General features: G+C 42.1%; 1 protein-coding gene across 1 annotated transcript; it reads right to left on the bottom strand.

Moving 5' to 3' along the window:
* Positions 1-4,353: 4,353 nt before the first annotated feature.
* On the bottom strand, positions 4,354-11,413 carry LOC128620488 (annexin A3). Its single transcript, XM_053645529.1, has 13 exons — positions 11,327-11,413; positions 10,969-11,009; positions 9,300-9,381; positions 9,080-9,174; positions 8,612-8,725; positions 8,308-8,398; positions 8,140-8,219; positions 7,990-8,046; positions 6,517-6,610; positions 6,302-6,397; positions 5,968-6,026; positions 5,069-5,191; positions 4,354-4,448 (listed from the first exon to the last, which is right to left on the bottom strand). Exons 2-13 carry the CDS (start codon positions 10,981-10,983, stop codon positions 4,389-4,391), a joined length of 966 nt encoding a protein of 321 aa, XP_053501504.1. The 5' UTR covers positions 10,984-11,009; positions 11,327-11,413; the 3' UTR covers positions 4,354-4,388.
* Between the last annotated feature and the right edge of the window lie 9,439 nt (positions 11,414-20,852).

Raw genomic sequence — 20,852 nt, forward strand, 5'->3', positions numbered from 1 at the left:
TTTATTTATTTTTTTAAAAAAAAAAAACAACAACACTTTTTAACCATTTATACAAGTTTGGAAATATTGAACGTCATTTCAGAGCACTTTTCCAGTGCTATCTAGCTAATCTAGTTTCAGGTTGGATTTATTCATGTCTTTTAAAAGTTACTCAGATGAACAGTTTCCTAAAAAATAAAGAAGAAGAAGAAAAGAATCACATTTGGTTTCACTTTAAACTCATTTACTTAAGCGATCCAGGGGAGTCAGAGTCATTTTAGCTAATGGGCTACATCACACTGAACTGGACCAAAACAACTAGTTTAATGAGCGATAACACACCAACACCTCATCTTAAATAAAGTGTTCATGTTTAACCCCATTTTGATCTGAACGGCACCTTATGAATGTACAAACAGATATAGCCGCTAAAAACCAACACAAACTTTAAAACATGCTAGTAGGTGCTTTGGCTAGGATAAAATGCTTACTGAAGATGAATGAATGAATGAATGAATGAATGAATGCTAAATCATTAGCACATTTTGTCAATAGCTGAGTTTATGGCCCTGGGTTTATTACTCTATTTTGCCTCCTAGGGGAACTGCAAAGACCACAAAAGGCTTTAATTAGGGGGCCAAGCACTAAAGAAAAAAAAAGCGCTAAATAAAATTGAATTGAATTGAATTAAAGATGCCAAATTTAGCATGTAGCATCATGAGACCAGCCCCAATAAAAATTGTTTCTCTGATTTTCGATATACAGGATGGTTCGTGAATAACACGCAAAGAAATTTGATAGTAAAGCAAACTTGGGCGTCTCTTAGCAACCATGTAGATGGATTTTGACTAAATTTGCTAGTGAAATATTCCATCCTGGGGTCTCAAAGAAGTTGATATCATTTCAAGTCTAGATGACGCTATAAGTCAGTCATCGGTTCGTAAATTTGCTTAGAACTTTTTAACCTCTCGACATCAACTCAAGCCTCTTGTTCGTCTCGATTCCCTTGAAGTTTTACTGATGTGACAGATCTGTCGTACAGTAAGAGCAATTCAGTAGTAACATGATGACACCATCCTGTGATTGATTATTTTCCTCAAACAGCATGACACAGAGTGTTTTATACTTATCGACATGCGATCCCATCTGTTGTGGGAAATTGGTTCTTTTTTATATAACTGTTTGGAATTGTTTCATATAATTTGTAAAATGATTGCATTTCATAAGAAACCTGATGGCACTTACTTTCCTATGCTCATGATTGCAATGACTGTAAAGTTAGTAGATATAAAATGTATTTTGCAAAAAACATGTTTTCCTGTTAGGGATGATGATGATGATGATGATGATGATGATGATGATGATGATTCTCTCAACCATCCTATCTTTTTTTTTTATTGAAGTAACAGAGTACATAATAAATAAAATCATCTTAGGTCTCACCTTGATCTTGGAAGCAGAGTCGACAGGAAGTCAGCGCTCCGGTTCTTCACGAGATATAGAAGTGTGTTATAAGATGTCTGCTACTTCAGTTGTGGAGCTCTCCATCTCTTCCTCGCTCCTCTTCATCCTCTTACACATGGTGCACAGCAGGTAGGTGCAGACGAGCAGATAGAGAGCCACCACGAGCCACACCACGGCGCTGAACACGGCGAAGCACAGCAGGTTCTCGTCCATCTCTACTGAGCACCAACGCACAAACACACACACACACACACACACACACACACACACACACACACACACGTACACACGGAGACAGAGACAGCACAGACGTGTTTGTACAGTTTGTACACTAAAGTAAACGTGTATATGACAGCGTTCTGTGCAAACATCAAAATATAATTTAGTCTGTCCTGTGTGAAGGCAATCAGAGTGGAATTGTGGGTAACGGCCTTCGGTCACCTCGGCTGAGTCAGGAACAGGAAATGAAAAGAGAACAAGGCCATAAAAAAAAGGAAGGATACAAGATAAAGCCTTCATACTGTACATGAATCTCTGTAGCTGTACTCTACAATGACGGTATGAAAAGTTTACACACCCCTTTCAAAATGGCAGGTTTTTGTGACGTAATACAAAAATAAAACCAAGATAAAGTCATGTCAGGTCGTCTTCCACTTTTCATGAGATGCAGCAACCAACCAAATTCAAGTGAAAAACAGATAGAAACATTTTTTAAAAAAGAAAAAACAATAAAAAGCAATATCCTGACTGCATTAAGCGTGTACACCCTTTCAGAATGACCCGATCATGTTCGAACTCATGTTCTAAAGTAATTATCATACAGTCATTAATGAAGTCATTCTGATTAACCATACATAAAGACCTTCTGTTTCTGTAGGATTTTCTTCTTGGTTTCATCTGGCGTCTGAAGCCGTGGTCCACAAAGACCTCACAAAGCCTGTACAGGGTCTCACTGTCGAAAGGTTTAGATCAGGAGAGGGGTACAGAAGAATTTCCAAAATGTTAGACGTACCATGGAAGTGGAGAAAAAAGGAGTACCGCAGTGACATCACCGAGAACAGGACGTCCCTCCAAAACTGACATAAGGATAAGATAAAAGCTTACCAGGGAGGCTGCCAAGAGACCTACGGCAACATTAAAGGAGCTGCAGGAACATCTGACGAGTACTGATTACACATGTAACAACAATCTCTCATATTCTTCACATGTCTGGGCTATGGGGTATTGCAGCTACATGGAAGAAGAAAAAAAAACATCGAAGCTCAACGAAATTACCCCAAACCATGTGACAAAATGTGATATGTTCTGATGAGACCAAGGTAGAACTTTTTGGGCAGAATTCTAAATGATATGTTTGGTGCAAAAACAAGACAACTTATCACTCAAAGAACATCAAAGCCACGGTGAAGCACGGTGGTGGCAGCATCATGCTATGGGTTTGTGTCTCTTCAGCTAGGATTGGGGCTCTAGCCAAGATAGAGCAGGGGTGTCCAATCATATCCGGAAAGGGCCGATGTGAGTGCAGGTTTTCATTCCAACCAAGTAGAAGACACACCTGAGTCTGAGACAAGCTCAACTGATTAAACAGGTGGAATGAGTTGTGGCTCCTGCTTGATTAGAACGAAAACCTGCACCCACACCGACCTTTGAGGATAAGATTGGACACCCCTGTGATAGAAGGAATCATGGATAGCTCCAAATCCCAATCAGGTCTGGCACAAAACCTGCAGGTTTCAGTTATACAGCTGACGACCTTCCAGCATGATAACGACCCAAAGAAAGAAAGCTTCCATTTTTTTCCCACAAACAAACAAACAAACACGTATGAAGTAAAGATTAAGGTTGATTTGTTTCTATACTGTGCTGTTAAGGGGAAATTATCAACTTCATGGTGGTAACAGTAACTCTGCTTCATCATACCTTCCTGTCATTGGTTATTTTCCTAAAACAGCACCACACAGTGTTTTATTTCTTTTAAGTCATAGCAATTTGTCAACGATTGAAATGTTTTTATTTATTAAAAGAATGACACACCTTACTTTTTTTTATCCTTTTATAGTTACACGAGTCCGTTCTTTTTCTCACTGAAGTAAACAGTAGCTATAAACAAGTGTTTATTCAATGTGTGATTTGTCTCCCTCTGCTGGATTTCGCTTAGTATTACAACTACGGCTCTTAATCCAACACGAGTTCAGGGCTTTCTTCTTTCATTCTTTGTACTGCTAAAGCTTATTTTTGTTATATAGAACATACGTGTGGTCCTCCAAAGTTTTGCAAACTTTGAGCTAATATCCGGTTCATTTGATCTTAGCATTGAAAATGAAAGATTTGTCCTCCTAAAAGTTTTAAAAATTCATTCAAGGTTGAGGTGCAAAGAGAATTCTTTTTAACTCTTATTAATATGATCATATTTCATACTTCACATCCATGCTCAGGAACGGTCAGAAACACACACACACACACACACACACACACACACACACAGGCGTGCGTGCACACATCCGGAAACACAAACATTCCTCTTCTGATAATTCTGTATTTTTCTGCCCGACACCAAAGAATCCATTAACGCTGTGATAACAGGTAAATAAAGTGCTGCTTATTTGCTGATTAAAAGGTTATTAATGTGAGTAAGAAATACGTTTTCTGTCATTTTGATTTTCTAATTTTTAAAGTTTTTTTTTTGCTGTCTGCTGTAAACACAAATTCAGAGCAAATAATTAGGTTTAATACGTTTTATTTCTCGGAATTAGTGCGTTAGATCATACTTCATACTTCATACTGTATCTGTAATTATTAACGACGAAAGTTTTCATATCTCTGTAAGTAAAAATGCAAAGAAATGAATACAGTCGTGAGCATCGAGGAAGCAGCGGCGTGTTCTGGTTTGATCATCTCGGCTCCTGCGTGTTGTGTTTCTCAGGGTGACGAGGAGGATCTCCAGCTCAGGCCTCCGCTCCACAGATCCCCAGCAGTGTTTTCTCATAATCTCCTGCTGTGTCGGACTGGAACACACGGGTTTATACAGCTTTATACAGCTTTTAAAACAACACACACTTTTCATCTGAGAAATATTACGTCCTACAAGCTGCAGGAGACTTTAAACTCCTTTTAAAAAAAAAAAAAAAAAAAAAAAAAAAACCTTGAACCATAGTGAATATTTCAATTGAGTAATATTGAGAGGTTGAATAAAAAAAATAAAAAATTAAAGCAAAAAACAAAACAAAAGAAAACAAAATAGATATTAGATAGTGGAGAAATGTTTCTGGACTGGGGGAGGAAACCGGAGTACCCGGAGGAAACCCCCGCAGCACGGGGAGAACACACAAACACACACACACACACACAGGGCAGCGGCGGGAATCGAACCCCGGACCCTGGAGGTGTGAGGCAAACGTGCAAACCACTAATCCACCGTGTGGCAATTGTAATTTAATCACGAAGAGGAAGTCGTTTACAATCGAGTATAAACGCTCAGATGCATCACAATAACTACTGACACAGAAATGAAGACACACACACACACACACACACACACACACACACACAAAGAAAGTAGGAAGTTCTCGGTCATTGTCAGGGTGAATGATGGGAGTATTTGTGTAAACACTCTGCTCTAACGTACCTTGATATCGGAGTATAAGGAGCGGCCGAACAGTTTTTTATACTCGGCCTTGATGTCCAACATGTCGATCTCGGAGCGGCTCACCATGATCCGAGTCAGCATGGCCTCGTTAGTGCCCGCGCCCTGTAAGAAAAAAATAAAAAATGAACCAGGAGAAGTGAACAAGACTGAACCTGCTGTACAGATACACTGCTGGCTGCGGGATTCACCTCACACACTTTCACCCTCTCACCCTCATCACATTCCTGTCAGTCATTTCACAACCTTTTAAACAAAAGGCACGGAGAACCGAGCCGGAAAAGAACCCGAGCGTGAAAGCAGACGTGCAAGATAGCTGTACAGGACAGCACCTGAACACCAGCTCAGTATAACGTGAATATAATACAAGTAGAAATACAGGCTCAACCAGGTACACGGGTTTACGACACGGGTTTACGACACGGGTTTACTACACGGGTTTACTACAAAGCGTTACTTCCTGCTTAAAAAACACGTGTAAATGGAGGGAGAGGCAAAAATATTTAAGCTTCAGTGCTCAGCTGTGATATTTCCAACATTTATATATTTTTATTTTTAAAAAGGCGGGCGTGTCTGCGAGCCAGACAGACGGGCGTGTCTGCGAGCCGGACAGACGGGCGTGTCTGCGAGCCGGTCAGACGGGCGTGTCTGCGAGCCGGACAGACGGGCGTGTGTGTGAGCTGGACAGACGGGCGTGTCTGCGAGCCAGACAGACGGGCGTGCTCACCTTTCTCTCTTTTTCTTTCATTCTTTCTTTTCATACTTTCTCTCCGTTTTATTCTATTTTATTATTTTCTCTTATTACTTTGTATAATTTTTTCCCTCCATTTCTTTCTTTTTCTTCCTGTATATCCACTGTGTGATCTGTTTGCTGTCTTTACCTTCAAACTCTTATGGAGAAGCTCTGCCATGTACGCCGGGACGCTGTTCGCACATTTCACTGTAAGGACACACACACATTCATCAGTGCTACAGAAAAAAACCATTAACAATAAAACACCTGTTTAATAAAATGAATTTTTTATAAATCAGTGCAAGATCAACACAAAATCTAACATTTCCGAAAAGATAAAAACATAGAACTTGAAATTGACAAAACAAGAAATTGATTTGAACAAAACTATATTTCAATATTTTAAAATAAACACAAACACACAACATCATGCAGGGCCTATACACAGACAAATTCAAAATTGTCCCAAGCATTCAACATACCTATGGCTACTAACAATTCCTCTAAATTCCCGGACATCTCGCTCTCGATGCTCTGCTGCAGGGTTTTCCCGCTCAGGTTCTTATATTCCACCAGGGCTTTAAATAAGACACACACACACACACACACACACACACACACACACACACAGAGCATTCAGATTTCTGTACAAGTTCTGATACAGTACAGAATTTTTATTCTCCAGTCTGACTCTCACTTTGTCGGAGCTGAGGAACGCTCCTCTGGCAGAGGATATCGATGAACTTGCTCTCGTCCGTCCCCCATTTCTTCTCTCCGGCCTCGTACAGGACCTGCGCAGTCAAGCCCCACGGTAAGTGTGGAAAATGCACAGATGCAGGTTTATGATGCAACACAATACACATGTGGTTTAATATTGTGCAAATTATACATTTCATCCAGAAAAAAAAGGATGTTGGCGTTGAGAAGTGGGAGGCCACGCCTCCTTCATTAGGACTAACAGCCACTGAGGCCACGCCTCCTTCATTAGGACTAACAGCCACTGAGGCCACGCCTCCTTCATTAGGACTAACAGCCACTGAGGCCACGCCTCCTTCATTAGGACTAACAGCCACTGAGGCCACGCCTCCTTAATGAGGACTAATAGCCACTGAGGCCACGCCTCCTTCATTAGGACTAACAGCCACTGAGGCCACGCCTCCTTCATTAGGACTAACAGCCACTGAGGCCACGCCTCCTTCATTAGGACTAACAGCCACTGAGGCCACGTCTCCTTCATTAGGACTAACATGCACTGAGGCCACACTTCCTTCATTAGGACTAACATGTACTGAGGCCACACCTCCTTCATTAGGACTAACAGTCACTGAGGCCACGCCTCCTTCATTAGGACTAACATGTACTGAGGCCACACCTCCTTCATTAGGACTAACATGTACTGAGGCCACACCTCCTTCATTAGGACTAACAGGCACTGAAGCCACGCTTCCTTCAGGGTCTGCATTTCCTTCATTAATAATAATAATAATAATAATAATAATAATAATAATAGTAATAGGCATACATAAAGGCCACACCTCTTTCAGTAGAAATAATAAGCACAGAGGCCACGCCTCCCTCATTAATAATAATAGGCACAAAGGCCACATCTTCCTAATGAATTATAATAGGCACAAAGGCCACACCTCCCTCATTAATAATAATAGGCACAAAGGCCACACCTCCCTCATTAATAATAATAGGAGCCGATACCTCATCTCCCTGATTAATAATAACAGGCACAAAGGCCACACCGCTTTCAGTAGAAATAATAAGCACAGAGGCCACACCTCCCTCATTAATAATAATAACAGCAATAGGCACAAAGGCCACGCCTCTTTCTGTAGAAATAATAAGCACAGAGGCCACAACTCCCTGATTAGATCTGAATCGCAGAGGCTACACCTCTTTTGTTAGGAATGGGCATCGGGGCCACACCTACTTCATCCTGAACCATTAGGAGGGGAGAGGTGGGGCATTAGCATTGCTCAAATGTAGCTGTTAAAGATTATTTCAGCAGAATTTATCACATTAAATAGTTTAATTACATTCATTAAGGTGTAAAAGCTCCACCCCCTGCACTCCTGTTTACACCCCTAATCATTTCCTAGTTCCAAACATTTGCATGAAAAGAGCTTCTAAACGGAAATCTGCAGTTTCTCTTTGACTTTACCTTCGCATCGGCTTTGGCTTTAGCAGCGTCCACATTGTTACTCTCGTCCCTTCTGCCCTGTGAGTTAAACAAAGCGAGCGGCTCACGTTACACACGTTACACGTTTCCATCCATCAGCCAAAGATGCAAAACCTCCCATAATGCACCGACCTCAGCCAGGGTGGTCAGAGTTTTCCCAAAATTTCCCCCCACCTCCGACTTCAGATCGTTAGTCAGCGCTCTCCCCGTCTCTGTAACACACCGTCAGTCACATTACATCAACTTTACAGCGTGTGACAGTCACATGATCTTCTAAACCAGAATAATAAAACTACAAACCCTGTAAGTATGCGTCAGACAGAGCTTTGATCTGATGGTTGGATCGGGAGGCGAGGATCTCGATCAGCGTGCTCTCTGTAGTTCCAGCTCCCTGAGACGCCACAGACAGAGACTTTTAACCAAATACATCATTTATCACACACACACACATTTATAAAACACACACTTCTACTGCTTTATGTGATTCATAAAAGTATGTTTTTAATTGAAGTCCTGATTAAATTAGAGTGCATGTATTTGATCATTTTTAATCACCAGGATAAAACAAGACGACACACAGAATATAAAAGTGTAAAGCTCTTACTTTAATTGCTTTTTTAATTGCCTTCATGTCGAACTGCCCCGGCGGGGTGACGAGAGCCACCAGGATGTCCTCAAAGTTTCCTTTAGTGTCTCCCTTCAGAGCGTCCACGAGAGACTGCAAATCAACATGCAGACTAAAGCTGAATCGCTGAGTAAACGTACAGTCCTGCACGAACACTGCTACAGGACAATACTGAGTGTTTTATTCCCCTTCTACTGCAGCAACTCATCAAGCTCGTAAACCTGCGCTACTGTCCGAGCTGCCGTTCTAGAGAATGACATGGTTCATCAACACCTTCTGACCACCCCGAATGTAAGCGTGGGTATACAAGCAGGACATGATGATAACCGGCTGTCTCTGGTGTTTCTTAGTCTGAGCTATGGAGCTCTTCATGAGCTAAGGGAAGGGTTTGTTTGTTGTTTGTTTTTTGTTTATTTTGAGGAGATGATGGAGCGGTGGAGTTTTTACCTTTCCAGTCGCGTCCTGGTACGCTTTACAGATCTGCTGACGCTGAGCGCTGCTCCTCTTAGTCAGAATGTCAATCAGAGTCTTCTCATTGGTGCCTTAAGATGCCAACACACACACACACACACACACACACACATAATCTTTGAGACAATGTGGGTGTTCAAACATAATAATAATGATGATGATGATGATGATGGAGGTTTTGAAGCACTCCTCTCACCGAATCCTTCGATGGCCTTCCGTAAAGCAGCAGCGTCTTCACCTGCGTTAAAACCCGCTTTATCCTTAATGGTTCCTCGACCCTGAGAGGCAGACCAGAACGACACAGAGATGAAGACGAAGATCGCGCAAGGACGGACTTACAGAGACAGACTGCGAGTCCAGTGAGTCCTGAAGGAGGCTTAAAATCATTCTGAGACACGAGACTAATCGTCCAACGCGAATGTGTGTCCAATACACGGCGATGCAGTTAAACAGTCATGTTTACACACTCATGTCCTCGGTTTGTAAAACATTATTATATCACTACAGTGTCACAACAAATATATTTTTCTCATGATGCCTTTGTCTTTTTGATTATTAAAAAAAATTTTTCTGACCTTGAAATGAAACCTCTATCGCTATGGTGATCTGGCTGATGAACATGGCAGGGTGTCTCATGTAAACAAATAGGAATCTGTTTTTCGCTTTCGCGAAGACACAACACTTCTAAACGCAGAGTTCAGTTAACGCTCAGAGTCAGCTACACCCCTCACCACACCTCAAATACCGTTTGGTTGTGTCACAGGTTCCCAACCCCTTTTTTTAAATTAAAAAAAATAAATAAATAAACAATGGCAAAGAAGTCAAACAGGTTTATGGCAGCAATATGTTTAGCGTGTTTATGTTCATACATGCTTCTTTATTATCACAAATAACAAAATGGTATAAATTTTTATTTATTTATTTATTTATTTAAAAATACATACAGGTTTTGTATCAAATACTAAAATAGTAAAACGTCGCATGCAAAAGTTTTTACACCTGATACAATTACTGTACATTCATTGGTTTACTGTAACACACTCGGGAAGGAATGTTAATTAGCTGATTAACCGGATCAGGTGTGTTCGAGCAGAAAAAAAACATTAACACGACCAAGACCGTAACCAAGGTTAGAAACGTGCGTGTAGAATGAACGCAAAATCCTGAGAGGATCTCAAAGCTGTCTTCGGCGTTTTTGCTACCTGTGGGACCGGTTGCACCAGCTGGACGTACAATACACCTGGTTGTGAAACTATAGACTGGACGTAAAACGCACCACAAGTCCTACGTAGAAGTCCGAGTACCAAACCTAGTGATCATGAAGTAACATCTGCGAGCCCAACATCATCTCCTGTTAAGGGTGTGTAAACTATTGCATTTTAACTACAGGACTATAACTTAAAGAACTTGTTATTCACGAAACAACAACATGGCGCGTTGTATTTCTTCAAATATGTGAATCTTGCTCCGGTGATGGGATTTGAAAGGAATCTCCAGCCACTAACAGGTGAAAAGATCCTTTAAGTCAGGCATAATTTGATTTCTCTTCAGTTTATTACACGGTCGTCTTGTTTACAGCTTCACACACATGTGAAACATCTGTACCGGAGATCTTCAGTCCGATCCACACACGGCTGCAGGTTTTCATTCCAGCCAAACTGGAGGCAAACTTGATGGCTGACTGGATGATCTGATCAAACGAGAGAAGCCAGGTGTGGCACCTGTTCGGCTGGAATGAAAGGATGCAGCCACACCGGCTCTCTCTCTCTCTCTCTCTCTCTCTCTCTGGATAAGACTGAACACGCCTGATATATACTTCTGTGTGTTAATGCAGAAAAGATAAACCTCAAAATTACTTTACTCACCCCAGGAGAAGCCATTCCAGATGTTAGGATGGGTTGTAACCCTGCAGTGAGAGATTATACACTGTGTTATCTGATGCTTTCCTCCTCCTCCTCTCTTCAATCCAAGACCTTCATTAGATCACCTGTATAATCACTCTATAGTAAGTATTCTAAACACTAACTGCACAATAAACCCTGCAGAACAGATATCATGCACTGGAGGTTATAGTACACTCTATAACCTGAAAACTGACTCAAAATGGATCCAAAGTTTATCCGAATACGCACCGAGAGAACGCAGGGTTTATCCGGACATCTACACGAGTCTCTGTTTGCTTTATTTTCTCAATAAAGGGATGATAAAAGTCTGTTTTATTACCTTGTCTCGATGATAATCTCCCCTAACACACGGTGGTGTTTAGAGCAGGTAAACACCCGACTAATGCAGGAAGTGAATCACCTTTCCCGAAATCAGCGCACCTTGTTTAATAGCGATGGGCGTTACGAGTCACTTCACTGAATCGACTCTTTAGAATAGACTCGCGGGATTTGATTCGTTTGATTCACCACGCAGACTCCATGATAACTTTTTCGAAAGATAAATAACTAAATAAAAGCTTTCCTCCGACTAATTCCCCAAATTATGGTTTTAACATACAGCGGTTTTGCATAAGTTTTGACACCCCTAGCTTACTAACTTTCATTTGCTATGCTAACAATCCCCTGTGTGTGTGTGTGTGGTGCTGTTAGCTAACACAATGTAGACATAACTGAGGGAAATTATCTAGTTACACAGTATATACTATAGTCAAGTTAGCTTAAAACTGTAAGTATTACATGTAATGTTTACAACGCCCTAAGAATATTTCCTTATAGCACATGAAAAATGACCGTTACCCCAACGCATCATGGTGAAAGGACTGATGTTTTTTCACTGGTTGTGATCGTCTACGTTTCTATGGTTCTGAACAAAACTGTATGTGATTGACGTTTTGACCACTGGCGCGCTGTCTCTAATATCTTCTTACTCTAGATGCTAGCTAGCCACTAACCTTTTCCATTTCAATTACATCAACATGGGGTAGCAAGAAAGCTAACTGACTAATCCATATTTATTAATTAGCATGAATTAGCATGACTTCGGCTTTTTTTTTCTTTTTGTGTATTTTCCAACACAGATATGAACTCTGAGGGGAGAAAGAAAGGAGAAAGAAAGGAGGAAGAAAGAAAGAAAGAAAGAAAGGAGGAGGAAAAAGAAAGAAAGGAGGGGAGAAAGAAAGGAGGAAGAAAAAGAAAGAAAGAAAGAAAGAAAGAAGGGAAGGAGGGAGGGAGGAAAGAGAAAGAAAGGAGGAAAGAAAGAAGGAAAGAAAGAAGGGAAGGAGGGAGGGAGGGAGGAAAGAAAGAAAGAAGGAAAGAAAGAAAGGAGGGAGGGAGGAAAGAGAGAAAGAAAGGAGGAAAGAAAGAAGGGAAGGAGGGAGGGAGGAAGGAAAGAAAGAAAGAAGGAAGCTAAGAAGGGAGGGAGGAAAGAGAGAAAGAAAGGAGGAAAGAAAGAAATAAGGGAAGGAGGGAGGAAAGAGAAAGAAAGAAGGAAAGAAAGAAAGAAGGGAAGGAGGGAGGGAGGAAAGAGAGAAAGAAAGAAGGAAAGAAAGAAAGAAAGAAGGAAAGAAAGAAAGAAAGAAAGGAGGAAAGAAAGAAAGAAGAGAAGGAGGGAGGGAGGAATGAAAGAAGGAAAGAAAGAAAGAAAGAAAGAAAGAAGGAAAGAAAGAAAGAAAGAAGGAAAGAAAGAAAGAAAGAAAGAAAGGAGGAAAGAAAGAAGAGAAGGAGGGAGGGAGGAATGAAAGAAGGAAAGAAAGAAAGAAAGAAGGAAAGAAAGAAAGAAAGAAAGAAGGAAAGAAAGAAAGAAAGAAGGAAAGAAAGAAAGAAAGGAGGAAAGAAAGAAAGAAGAGAAGGAGGGAGGGAGGAATGAAAGAAGGAAAGAAAGAAAGAAAGAAAGAAGGAAAGAAAGAAAGAAAGGAGGAAAGAAAGAAAGAAAGGAGGAAAGAAAGAAAGAAGAGAAGGAGGGAGGGAGGAATGAAGGAAGGAAAGATGTGAAATGTAATAAACATGAGTGGGGTGGATTACTTCCTCAGTTGTTTTTGTTTGTTTGTTTGTTTGTTCTAAAATGCCACCCTGTCATGGATTATTTTCCTATAACAGCACTACAGTGTTTTATTCCTCTTGTACCACAGCAAACTGTCGTACATTTTATCCTTTTATAGATACATTTAATGCTGACAAGTCAGTGCCTGTTCTCGCTTACGACAATAGCAGCTACAGTCTAAACATGTGTAATAAATAAAATAATAAAGAAATGACATGTATAAATGAATAAATACATGTGTCTCCCTCTCGTGGTTGTTCTTTAATATTACAGTTTTATGCGCTTGTGTTGCTGAAGCTCGTGCCAGCCTGCGTTCCTCAGTTCCTTCCTCAACCTCACAAATCTCTACTTCAATTCATCCTGGCATTAAAAATGAAAGATCTGTCCTCCTAAAAAGTTGTACGATTGCGTCAAGGTGACATGCTCATCAACGGTCACTCTCTCTCTCTCTCTCTCTCTCTCACACACACACACACACACACACACACACACACACACACACTGCAGCTACCTGCATGACCAACATTCAGCTGGGATTTAATCCATGTGCAGTTCGAAACGAATTCCTTTCAGATTTCTGTTCTGTTCTGTTTTCCACCACATGATGGCGTCTTCTTCACATTTTCCAACACGGGATCAACTTTTCCTCTGTTGCCATGGAGAAGCAGCAGAAGACTGGATGGAGACGATGGACACGTCCTGCTGATTACTCCTAAAATATCAATCCTGACAACTCTGTTCTGGTGTTTTCTGTCCCATCCTCTCCTGTCCTTCTCGGTCTTCATTCGTCCTGTTCTGCTCTCTCTCTCTCTCTCTCTCTCTCTCTCTCTCTGTGTCTTCTTTTTCCCTGTTTTTTCGTTTTTTGTCTTTATTTTTGTCCTCTTTTTTTCTGTTCGGTCCTCTTCCTTCTTCCTTTGTCCTGTTCTGCCCTCTTTCAGTTTTTTTTTGTTCTTTTCTTTGTTCTTAGTTTGTTCTGTCCTCATTTGCCTGCTTTTGTCCTCTTTCATCCTGATTGTCCTCTTTTGCTCTGTCTTGTCCTCTTATGTCCTCTTTCAATCTATCCTGTCCTTTTCTTCTGTGCTATGTTCTTTGATCCTTTTTGTTCTGCTTTGTCTCTTTGTCCTCTTTTGAACTTTTCCATTCTGTTCTGTCCTCTTTCCTTCTGATCTGTCCTGTTTTACACACACACACACACACACACACACACACACACACACACACACACAGATGCTCTGCAGCTTTTTTGTGACCTGTGAAGAATAAATGAACTCTATTTAATGTGTGAAACCCTGCCAAACATCTCCGTCCACCTCAAACCGCTCTTTCAGACCGAACGCTGGATCCTGAGCTGCGATGAGAGTTAAAGCCTTCAGACGAGACGCGGGTGTCCACCGGGCCCCGCTCCCTCCCGCTGCTTCAACCCCAAGACCAGGGAAAGATCTCAATCAACATGTGATTAATAACTCTGAGGCTGAGAACACATCAGGAAGCAATTATTGACCGAGCTCCTTCGTCTTCACATGTCGCTCAACGTGTGCGTCTGCACCACACCGAATTCTCTCTTCGGACTTTATTTATCACAGCGTTCCAGCGAGTTTCTGTTACAGCACAGCGAGCCATCACTACCGCCTCCACCTCCGAACCTTCACCGCTCAACACCACACACATCCTGCAAGATCTCAAAGCTCACCTCGGTGTGACGTGGGGTGAAGACACGGGACATAGTCCTCACCACGTCCTCACCGTGTCCTCACCCTCACCTCATCCTCACCGTGTCCTCACCCTCACCTCATCCTCACCGCGTCCTCACCCTCACCGTGTCCTCACCACGTCCTCACCTCGTCCTCACCACGTCCACACCCTCACTGTGTCCTCACCCTCACTGCGTCCTCACCCTCACCTCGTCCTCACCCTCACCGCATCCTCACCCTCACCTCGTCCTCACCGCGTCCTCACCCTCACCTCATCCTCACCACGTCCTCACCCTCACCTCATCCTCACTGTGTCCTCACCCTCACCTCGTCCTCACTGCATCCTCACCCTCACCTCGTCCTCACCGCGTCCTCACCCTCACCTCGTCCTCACCTCATCCTCACCACGTCCTCACCCTCACCTCATCCTCACCGCATCCTCACCCTCACTGTGTCCTCACTGCATCCTCACCCTCACCTCGTCCTCACCTCATCCTCACCACGTCCTCACCCTCACCTTGTCCACACCGCATCCTCACCCTCACCGTGTCCTCACCGCGTCCTCACCCTCACCGCGTCCTCACCCTCACCGTGTCCTCACCGCGTCCTCACCCTCACCGCGTCCTCACCGTGTCTGTCTGTTTTTATAGGAAATGACTAGAATTATGCAAAAAGAGAAAAAACTTTAAAAAACACTTTAAAGAATGTTTAGAGGAAAAATTACCAGGGATATGAACGGAGAATTAAAGTTATAAAGTGCAAATAAATAAACAAACAAACAAATCAACGAATTTAGGTTTGTTTTTTTGTTTTTTTAACTCGACAGAAAATATTCATATTTTTTAAAAAATATGGTTAAGACCAAGAAAAATGACCATTAATATGAAAGGAAAATAAAGCGCATTTTAACTCACTAATTAATGAACTACATCGCTAAATAAAAAATAAAAAAAACAAAGGCAAAAAATGAGAAGGTTTTAAGGGTTTCTTTTCTTTTTCGATCCATAAAAACATTCGATAAAATCAAATAAACAAAAGAAAAGAAAAAATTAGGCATGCGGCGTTTTTTTCTCCCCTTTTCAGAAAAATCCTTTTGTTCTTTGAGAGAGAGAGAGAGGAAAAGACGTTTAGAAAATACGTTCAAGCATATTCAAAAATAAACTACAATACAAAGCCTAGGTTCCCTCTAGTACCCTTAAAAGGTTCCATGTAAAGACCCCACAACAAACTTCCGTTTCAGAACCGTTTCCAAACAGAAATTCTCCAGAACTCTCCAAACCGGTAACGATCCCAAAAAGCCTTGCAGTCTCACAAAACTAAAGAGTACTATACCTCTTCCTTGGTACTTTTTGATGTCGGAACTTTAATATCGACCCCGAAATGTAAATATAGTACCTTTAAAAAACAGATTTAATGCTCACGACAGGATCATAACTATCTTCAGGTAGATTTAAAGCTACACTAGGGAACAGATACGTACTAAAGCTACTAAAACGATACGGCTCCTGACGACAAGGAACGGTACCTGGAATCACGCGATGGAACAGCGTTCACTTCGGGTTTCAGCGTTATACACACCTTCAGTGTTTCAGGATCTCAAATATCCTGGAGTTCAACTATAACTCAAACTTCCCATCCTCCACTACATCGTTCCAAAACGAAGGAGACGTCCCGCTTGGAAACCGATGGTCTTCTCAAAATCCGAGTTCAGCAAGTGACGACAGATCAAAATGGCCGCTCGCAGCAGGAACGGTAAGTGCAGCGGCGCTTCGTACCCGTCAATGAGTTACGCCGTATATACTGTAAGTATTCGCCTTAGATCAATCCACGTACAGACATTTTCACTTAAATCTATACCGCAGACTCTACAGGTCACCGATTACCCAACACGGCCAGCTGGTCAGCTTGTTGCTAATACAAGACGAACACGGAGGCGTCCGTCTGATCGACGCTTCGTCGCTTGAATGCAGGGATCGAAAATGACATCATTCTGAGGTTAATCGAATGAAGTATAAATCCAGAAGTGGGTGTGGCCTAAACCAGAATGTTCTGAACTCAATTGTGATGAGTGATGTGTATTTTCCTCCTCGGTTATAGATTTAACAAGCGCACACGTCTGTATGTTGATCGATCTAACGCGAACACATTTGCAGGTAAGAAGTGCTGCTGCGTTTATGTCTCATGCTGATTTGACGGCGGCCATCTTGATTTGACGTCACTCGCCGGACTCGCAGGGACGCGGAGGCGAGCAGACCGCGCAGGGTTCCTGAGCCGGGAGGGCGTTTTTTTTTCCTGCTTGGAAGTTCGAGTATCACGAGACAAACGCAGCGTAATTTTGGTTCGCACCCGCTGAAGGGTTTTATAGCGAATTTAGCTGGTTTCATTTCCAAACTATACACAAACTCGTAGCGTGATTTAAATCAGGACGCTTCCAATGACGGCTGAGCGTTCATGAACATCAACACGGTGTTTAATTCGCCGGCTTACACTAGCAGGAAAGTAAAAATCTTTTCTTTTCTTTTTAAAATTATTGTCCAAACGAAAGAATAACGTGCTTATCTGTTCATTCTTTAGAACGTATTCATGTACATCCGTATTATACAGGATTCTCACCCTGTTAAAAAACAAGAACGATACCGAACACATCAGCGGAACACAACAGCTTGGAGAGAAAGAGTTCCACCATCTTCATCATCATCATCATCATCATCACCACCATCATGATCATGATCATGGCCACTGCTTGTGCTCAGGCCGTAGCCATCTCGCGCAGCTAATTGGGATCAGATGCGAGCACGGCTGACGCTGAGGCCTAACCTGGAAGCATTTATTTTATGGAAAAGATGTTTAGTTAAGTGCAGTGCTGTGGCCTAATGAGTCTGGGCCCTCAGCCCTGTGATGAATATGATCGGTGAAAGCTCTGAAGGCTGGTTCCTGAGTCCTTCCTTCCTCTCGCATCGGGTTTCAGATTAGCAGACTTCCTGTCCGCTCGGCGCATTTGTGCTCCAAATGATACTTCTTTATTACAAAGGTTATCATGTATTAGTTGTAACGCAACTGCCATTTTACCCCCTGACTTTTCCTGATGGAGGAGGATTAGCAATAAGCATCGCAGCAAGTCTTACGCTAAATCTTTACAAAGTTTCTACAAAGTGGTACCAGGCGACTGTTATTAATCCGATAGCTCAGAGAGAGAGAGAGAGAGAGAGAGAGACTGAGAAAGAGGGAGAGAGACACAGAGAGAAAAAGAGAGAGGGTGAGAGAGACTGAGTGAGAAAGAAAGAGTGAGAGAGAAAAAGAGTGAGAGATAGAGAGAGACAGACAGAGAGTGAGAGAGAGAAAGAGAGAGAGAGAGTGAGACAAAGAGTGAGCGAGAGAGAGTGAGAGAAAGAGAGAGAGAGTCAGAGAGTGAGAAAAGAGAGAAAGAGGGAGAGATAAAGAAAGAGAGAGAGTGAGAGAGAGAGAGTGAGAGAGAAAGAGAGTGAGAGATAAAGAAAGAGAGAGTGAGAAAGAGAGATAGAGAGTGAGAGATAAAGAGAGAGAGAAAGTGAGAGAGCGAGAGAGAGAGTGAGACAAAGAGAGAGAGATAGAGAGAGAAAGTGAGAGCGTGAGAGAAAGAAAGAGTGAGAGTGAGTGAGAGATAAAGAAAGAGAGAAATCGAGAGTGAGAGATAAAGAGAGAGAGTGAGAGAGAAAGATAAAGAGAGATAAAGAGAGAGAGAAAGTGAGAGAGAGAGAGAGTGAGAGAAAGAAAGTGAGAGAGACAGAAAGAAAGAGAGAGAGTGAGTGAGAGATAAAGAAAGAGAGAAATCGAGAAAAAGTGAGAGAGAGAGCGATAAAGAGAGAGAGAGAGATAGAGAGAGTGAGAGATAGAGAGTGAGAGAAAGAGAGAGAGTGAGAGAGAGAGAGTGAGAGATAGAGAGAGAGTGAGAGATAGAGAGAGATAAAGAGAGTGAGTGAGAGAGATAAAGAGAGAGAGAGAGAGATAAAGAGAGAGAGTGAGAGATAGAGAGAGTGAGAGATAGAGAGAGAGTGAGAAAGAGAGAGAGAGAGATAGAGAGTGAGATAAAGAGAGAGAGAGAGATAAAGAGAGAGAGTGAGAGATAGAGAGTGAGAGAAAGAGAGAGAGTGAGAGAGAGAGAGTGAGAGATAGAGAGAGAGTGAGAGATAGAGAGAGAGATAAAGAGAGTGAGTGAGTGAGTGAGAGAGATAAAGAGAGAGAGAGAGAGATAAAGAGAGAGAGTGAGAGATAGAGAGAGAGTGAGAGATAGAGAGAGAGTGAGAAAGAGAGAGAGAGAGAGATAGAGAGTGAGATAAAGAGAGAGAGAGAGAGAGAGAGTGAGAGAGAGAGAGAGAGAGAGATAAGTGGAACATATGGTACACTTGAATCGTGTGTCACACTGATGTAATAAATACGGGTGGCGTGTGTAATACGAGATGTATTTTAAAACCTCGGAACGCCGGTGCAGTTGTTCGGATGATAAATCGAACCGCTGACTCCTGACTGAACCCTCACGTCTTTATCTGAACGTCAGGACCCGCCCTGATCATCATGCGTTCACGTACTTACCCACCTCCAGACCTTTGATTGACAGATCTGTACAGCTTTAAAGTGATCAAACCCGGCCTTTCAGAGCTATAACACCACTAGAGCATCTTTTTTTCCTTCATATGGACATGTTCCCGTTGCGTCACCTTCAGGTAACATATCAGAAATTATTTTACGCCTCACTTTGTACTTTTGTACCAATGAAATGCGCTCTAAAACATATACTTTAAGCCCCGCCCATGTGGGTGTGTCTCACTCTAGAGTAGCAATTTCCTAACACTGTGTAACAATCTAGACAAAAGTCTACACAAGTAGTAATAATAACGATGATGATGATCGTGTAGCTATAAACCACTCGGCTCTCCGTCACCATCAGTGATGACGATGCTCCAGCTCGGATCAAACACACATCATCGTGAAATTCCATTACAAACCATCAGCTGTTAACCATTAAAACCATTACAAATGGTATTTATTATGTAGTAGAAAGTACTAAGGACGTAGGTCCTTACTGGTATCCACTAGAAACAACATGCTACCAATGGAAAGCTAAAAAATTACCAGCAGAGACCCACAGGGACCATTACAGTTTCCATTAAAACCAATACAATTCCCATTATAACCATTACTAAATGGTTTCCATTACATAGTAGAAAGTCTTAATAATGTACGTCCTTAATGGTATCCACTAGACACAACATGCTACCATTAGAAAGCAACAAATTACCAGCAGAGACCCACAGGGACCATTACAGTTTCCATTAAAACCAATACAATTCCCATTATAACCATTAAAACCATTACTAAATGGTTTCCATTACATAGTAGAAAGTCTTAATAATGTACGTCCTTAATGGTATCCACTAGACACAACATGCTACCATTAGAAAGCAACAAATTACCAGTAGAGACCCACAGGGACCATTACAGTTTCCATTAAAACCAATACAATTCCCATTATAACCATTAAAACCATTACTAAATGGTTTCCATTACATAGTAGAAAGTCTTAATAATGTACGTCCTTAATGGTATCCACTAGACACAACATGCTACCATTAGAAAGCAACAAATTACCAGTAGAGACCCACAGGGACCATTACAGTTTCCACTAAAACGAATACAATTCCCATTATAACCATTAAAACCATTATAAAGTCTGCGAGGGTTTCTGTTGTTGTTTGTTCCAGCAGGGATGGAGTAACACACGTTATTTATGTCCGTTTCCATACTGGCCAGAGCACTGGGATTTGGACAAGCGGATCACTGATATTGATCCCGGAAGAGCGGGATGAAAACCAGAGGTTCTCCTGCAGGAGGACCCGTGTGTGGTTTTGATAACATATAACGAACATGTGGTAGACACACAGCCCCACCCGCACGCCGCTCCTCATCCCGTTCTCCTCGGGCGCTGATTACAGCCTTCCCATGAGACAAGAGCGCGCTCCCTCGGAGACGGCGGGGCGAGGGGGTGTGGGGGCGAGGGGGTGTGGGGCTGGGTGTCTACTCACTTAGGATCAAGACGT

This window comes from Ictalurus furcatus, chromosome 16, assembly GCF_023375685.1.
Source record: "Ictalurus furcatus strain D&B chromosome 16, Billie_1.0, whole genome shotgun sequence".
Classification (NCBI taxonomy): domain Eukaryota; kingdom Metazoa; phylum Chordata; class Actinopteri; order Siluriformes; family Ictaluridae; genus Ictalurus; species Ictalurus furcatus.

What these genes read in the sequence shown, in the direction of transcription:
- LOC128620488 (XM_053645529.1), bottom strand. An exon ending in CTCTGACCACCCTGGCTGAG is followed by an intron (nt 8,047 to 8,139) that starts GTCGGTGCATTA and finishes TTTAACTCACAG; the next exon opens with GGCAGAAGGGACGAGAGTAA. An exon ending in TTCTCCATAAGAGTTTGAAG is followed by an intron (nt 5,192 to 5,967) that starts GTAAAGACAGCA and finishes TTTTTCTTACAG; the next exon opens with GGCGCGGGCACTAACGAGGC.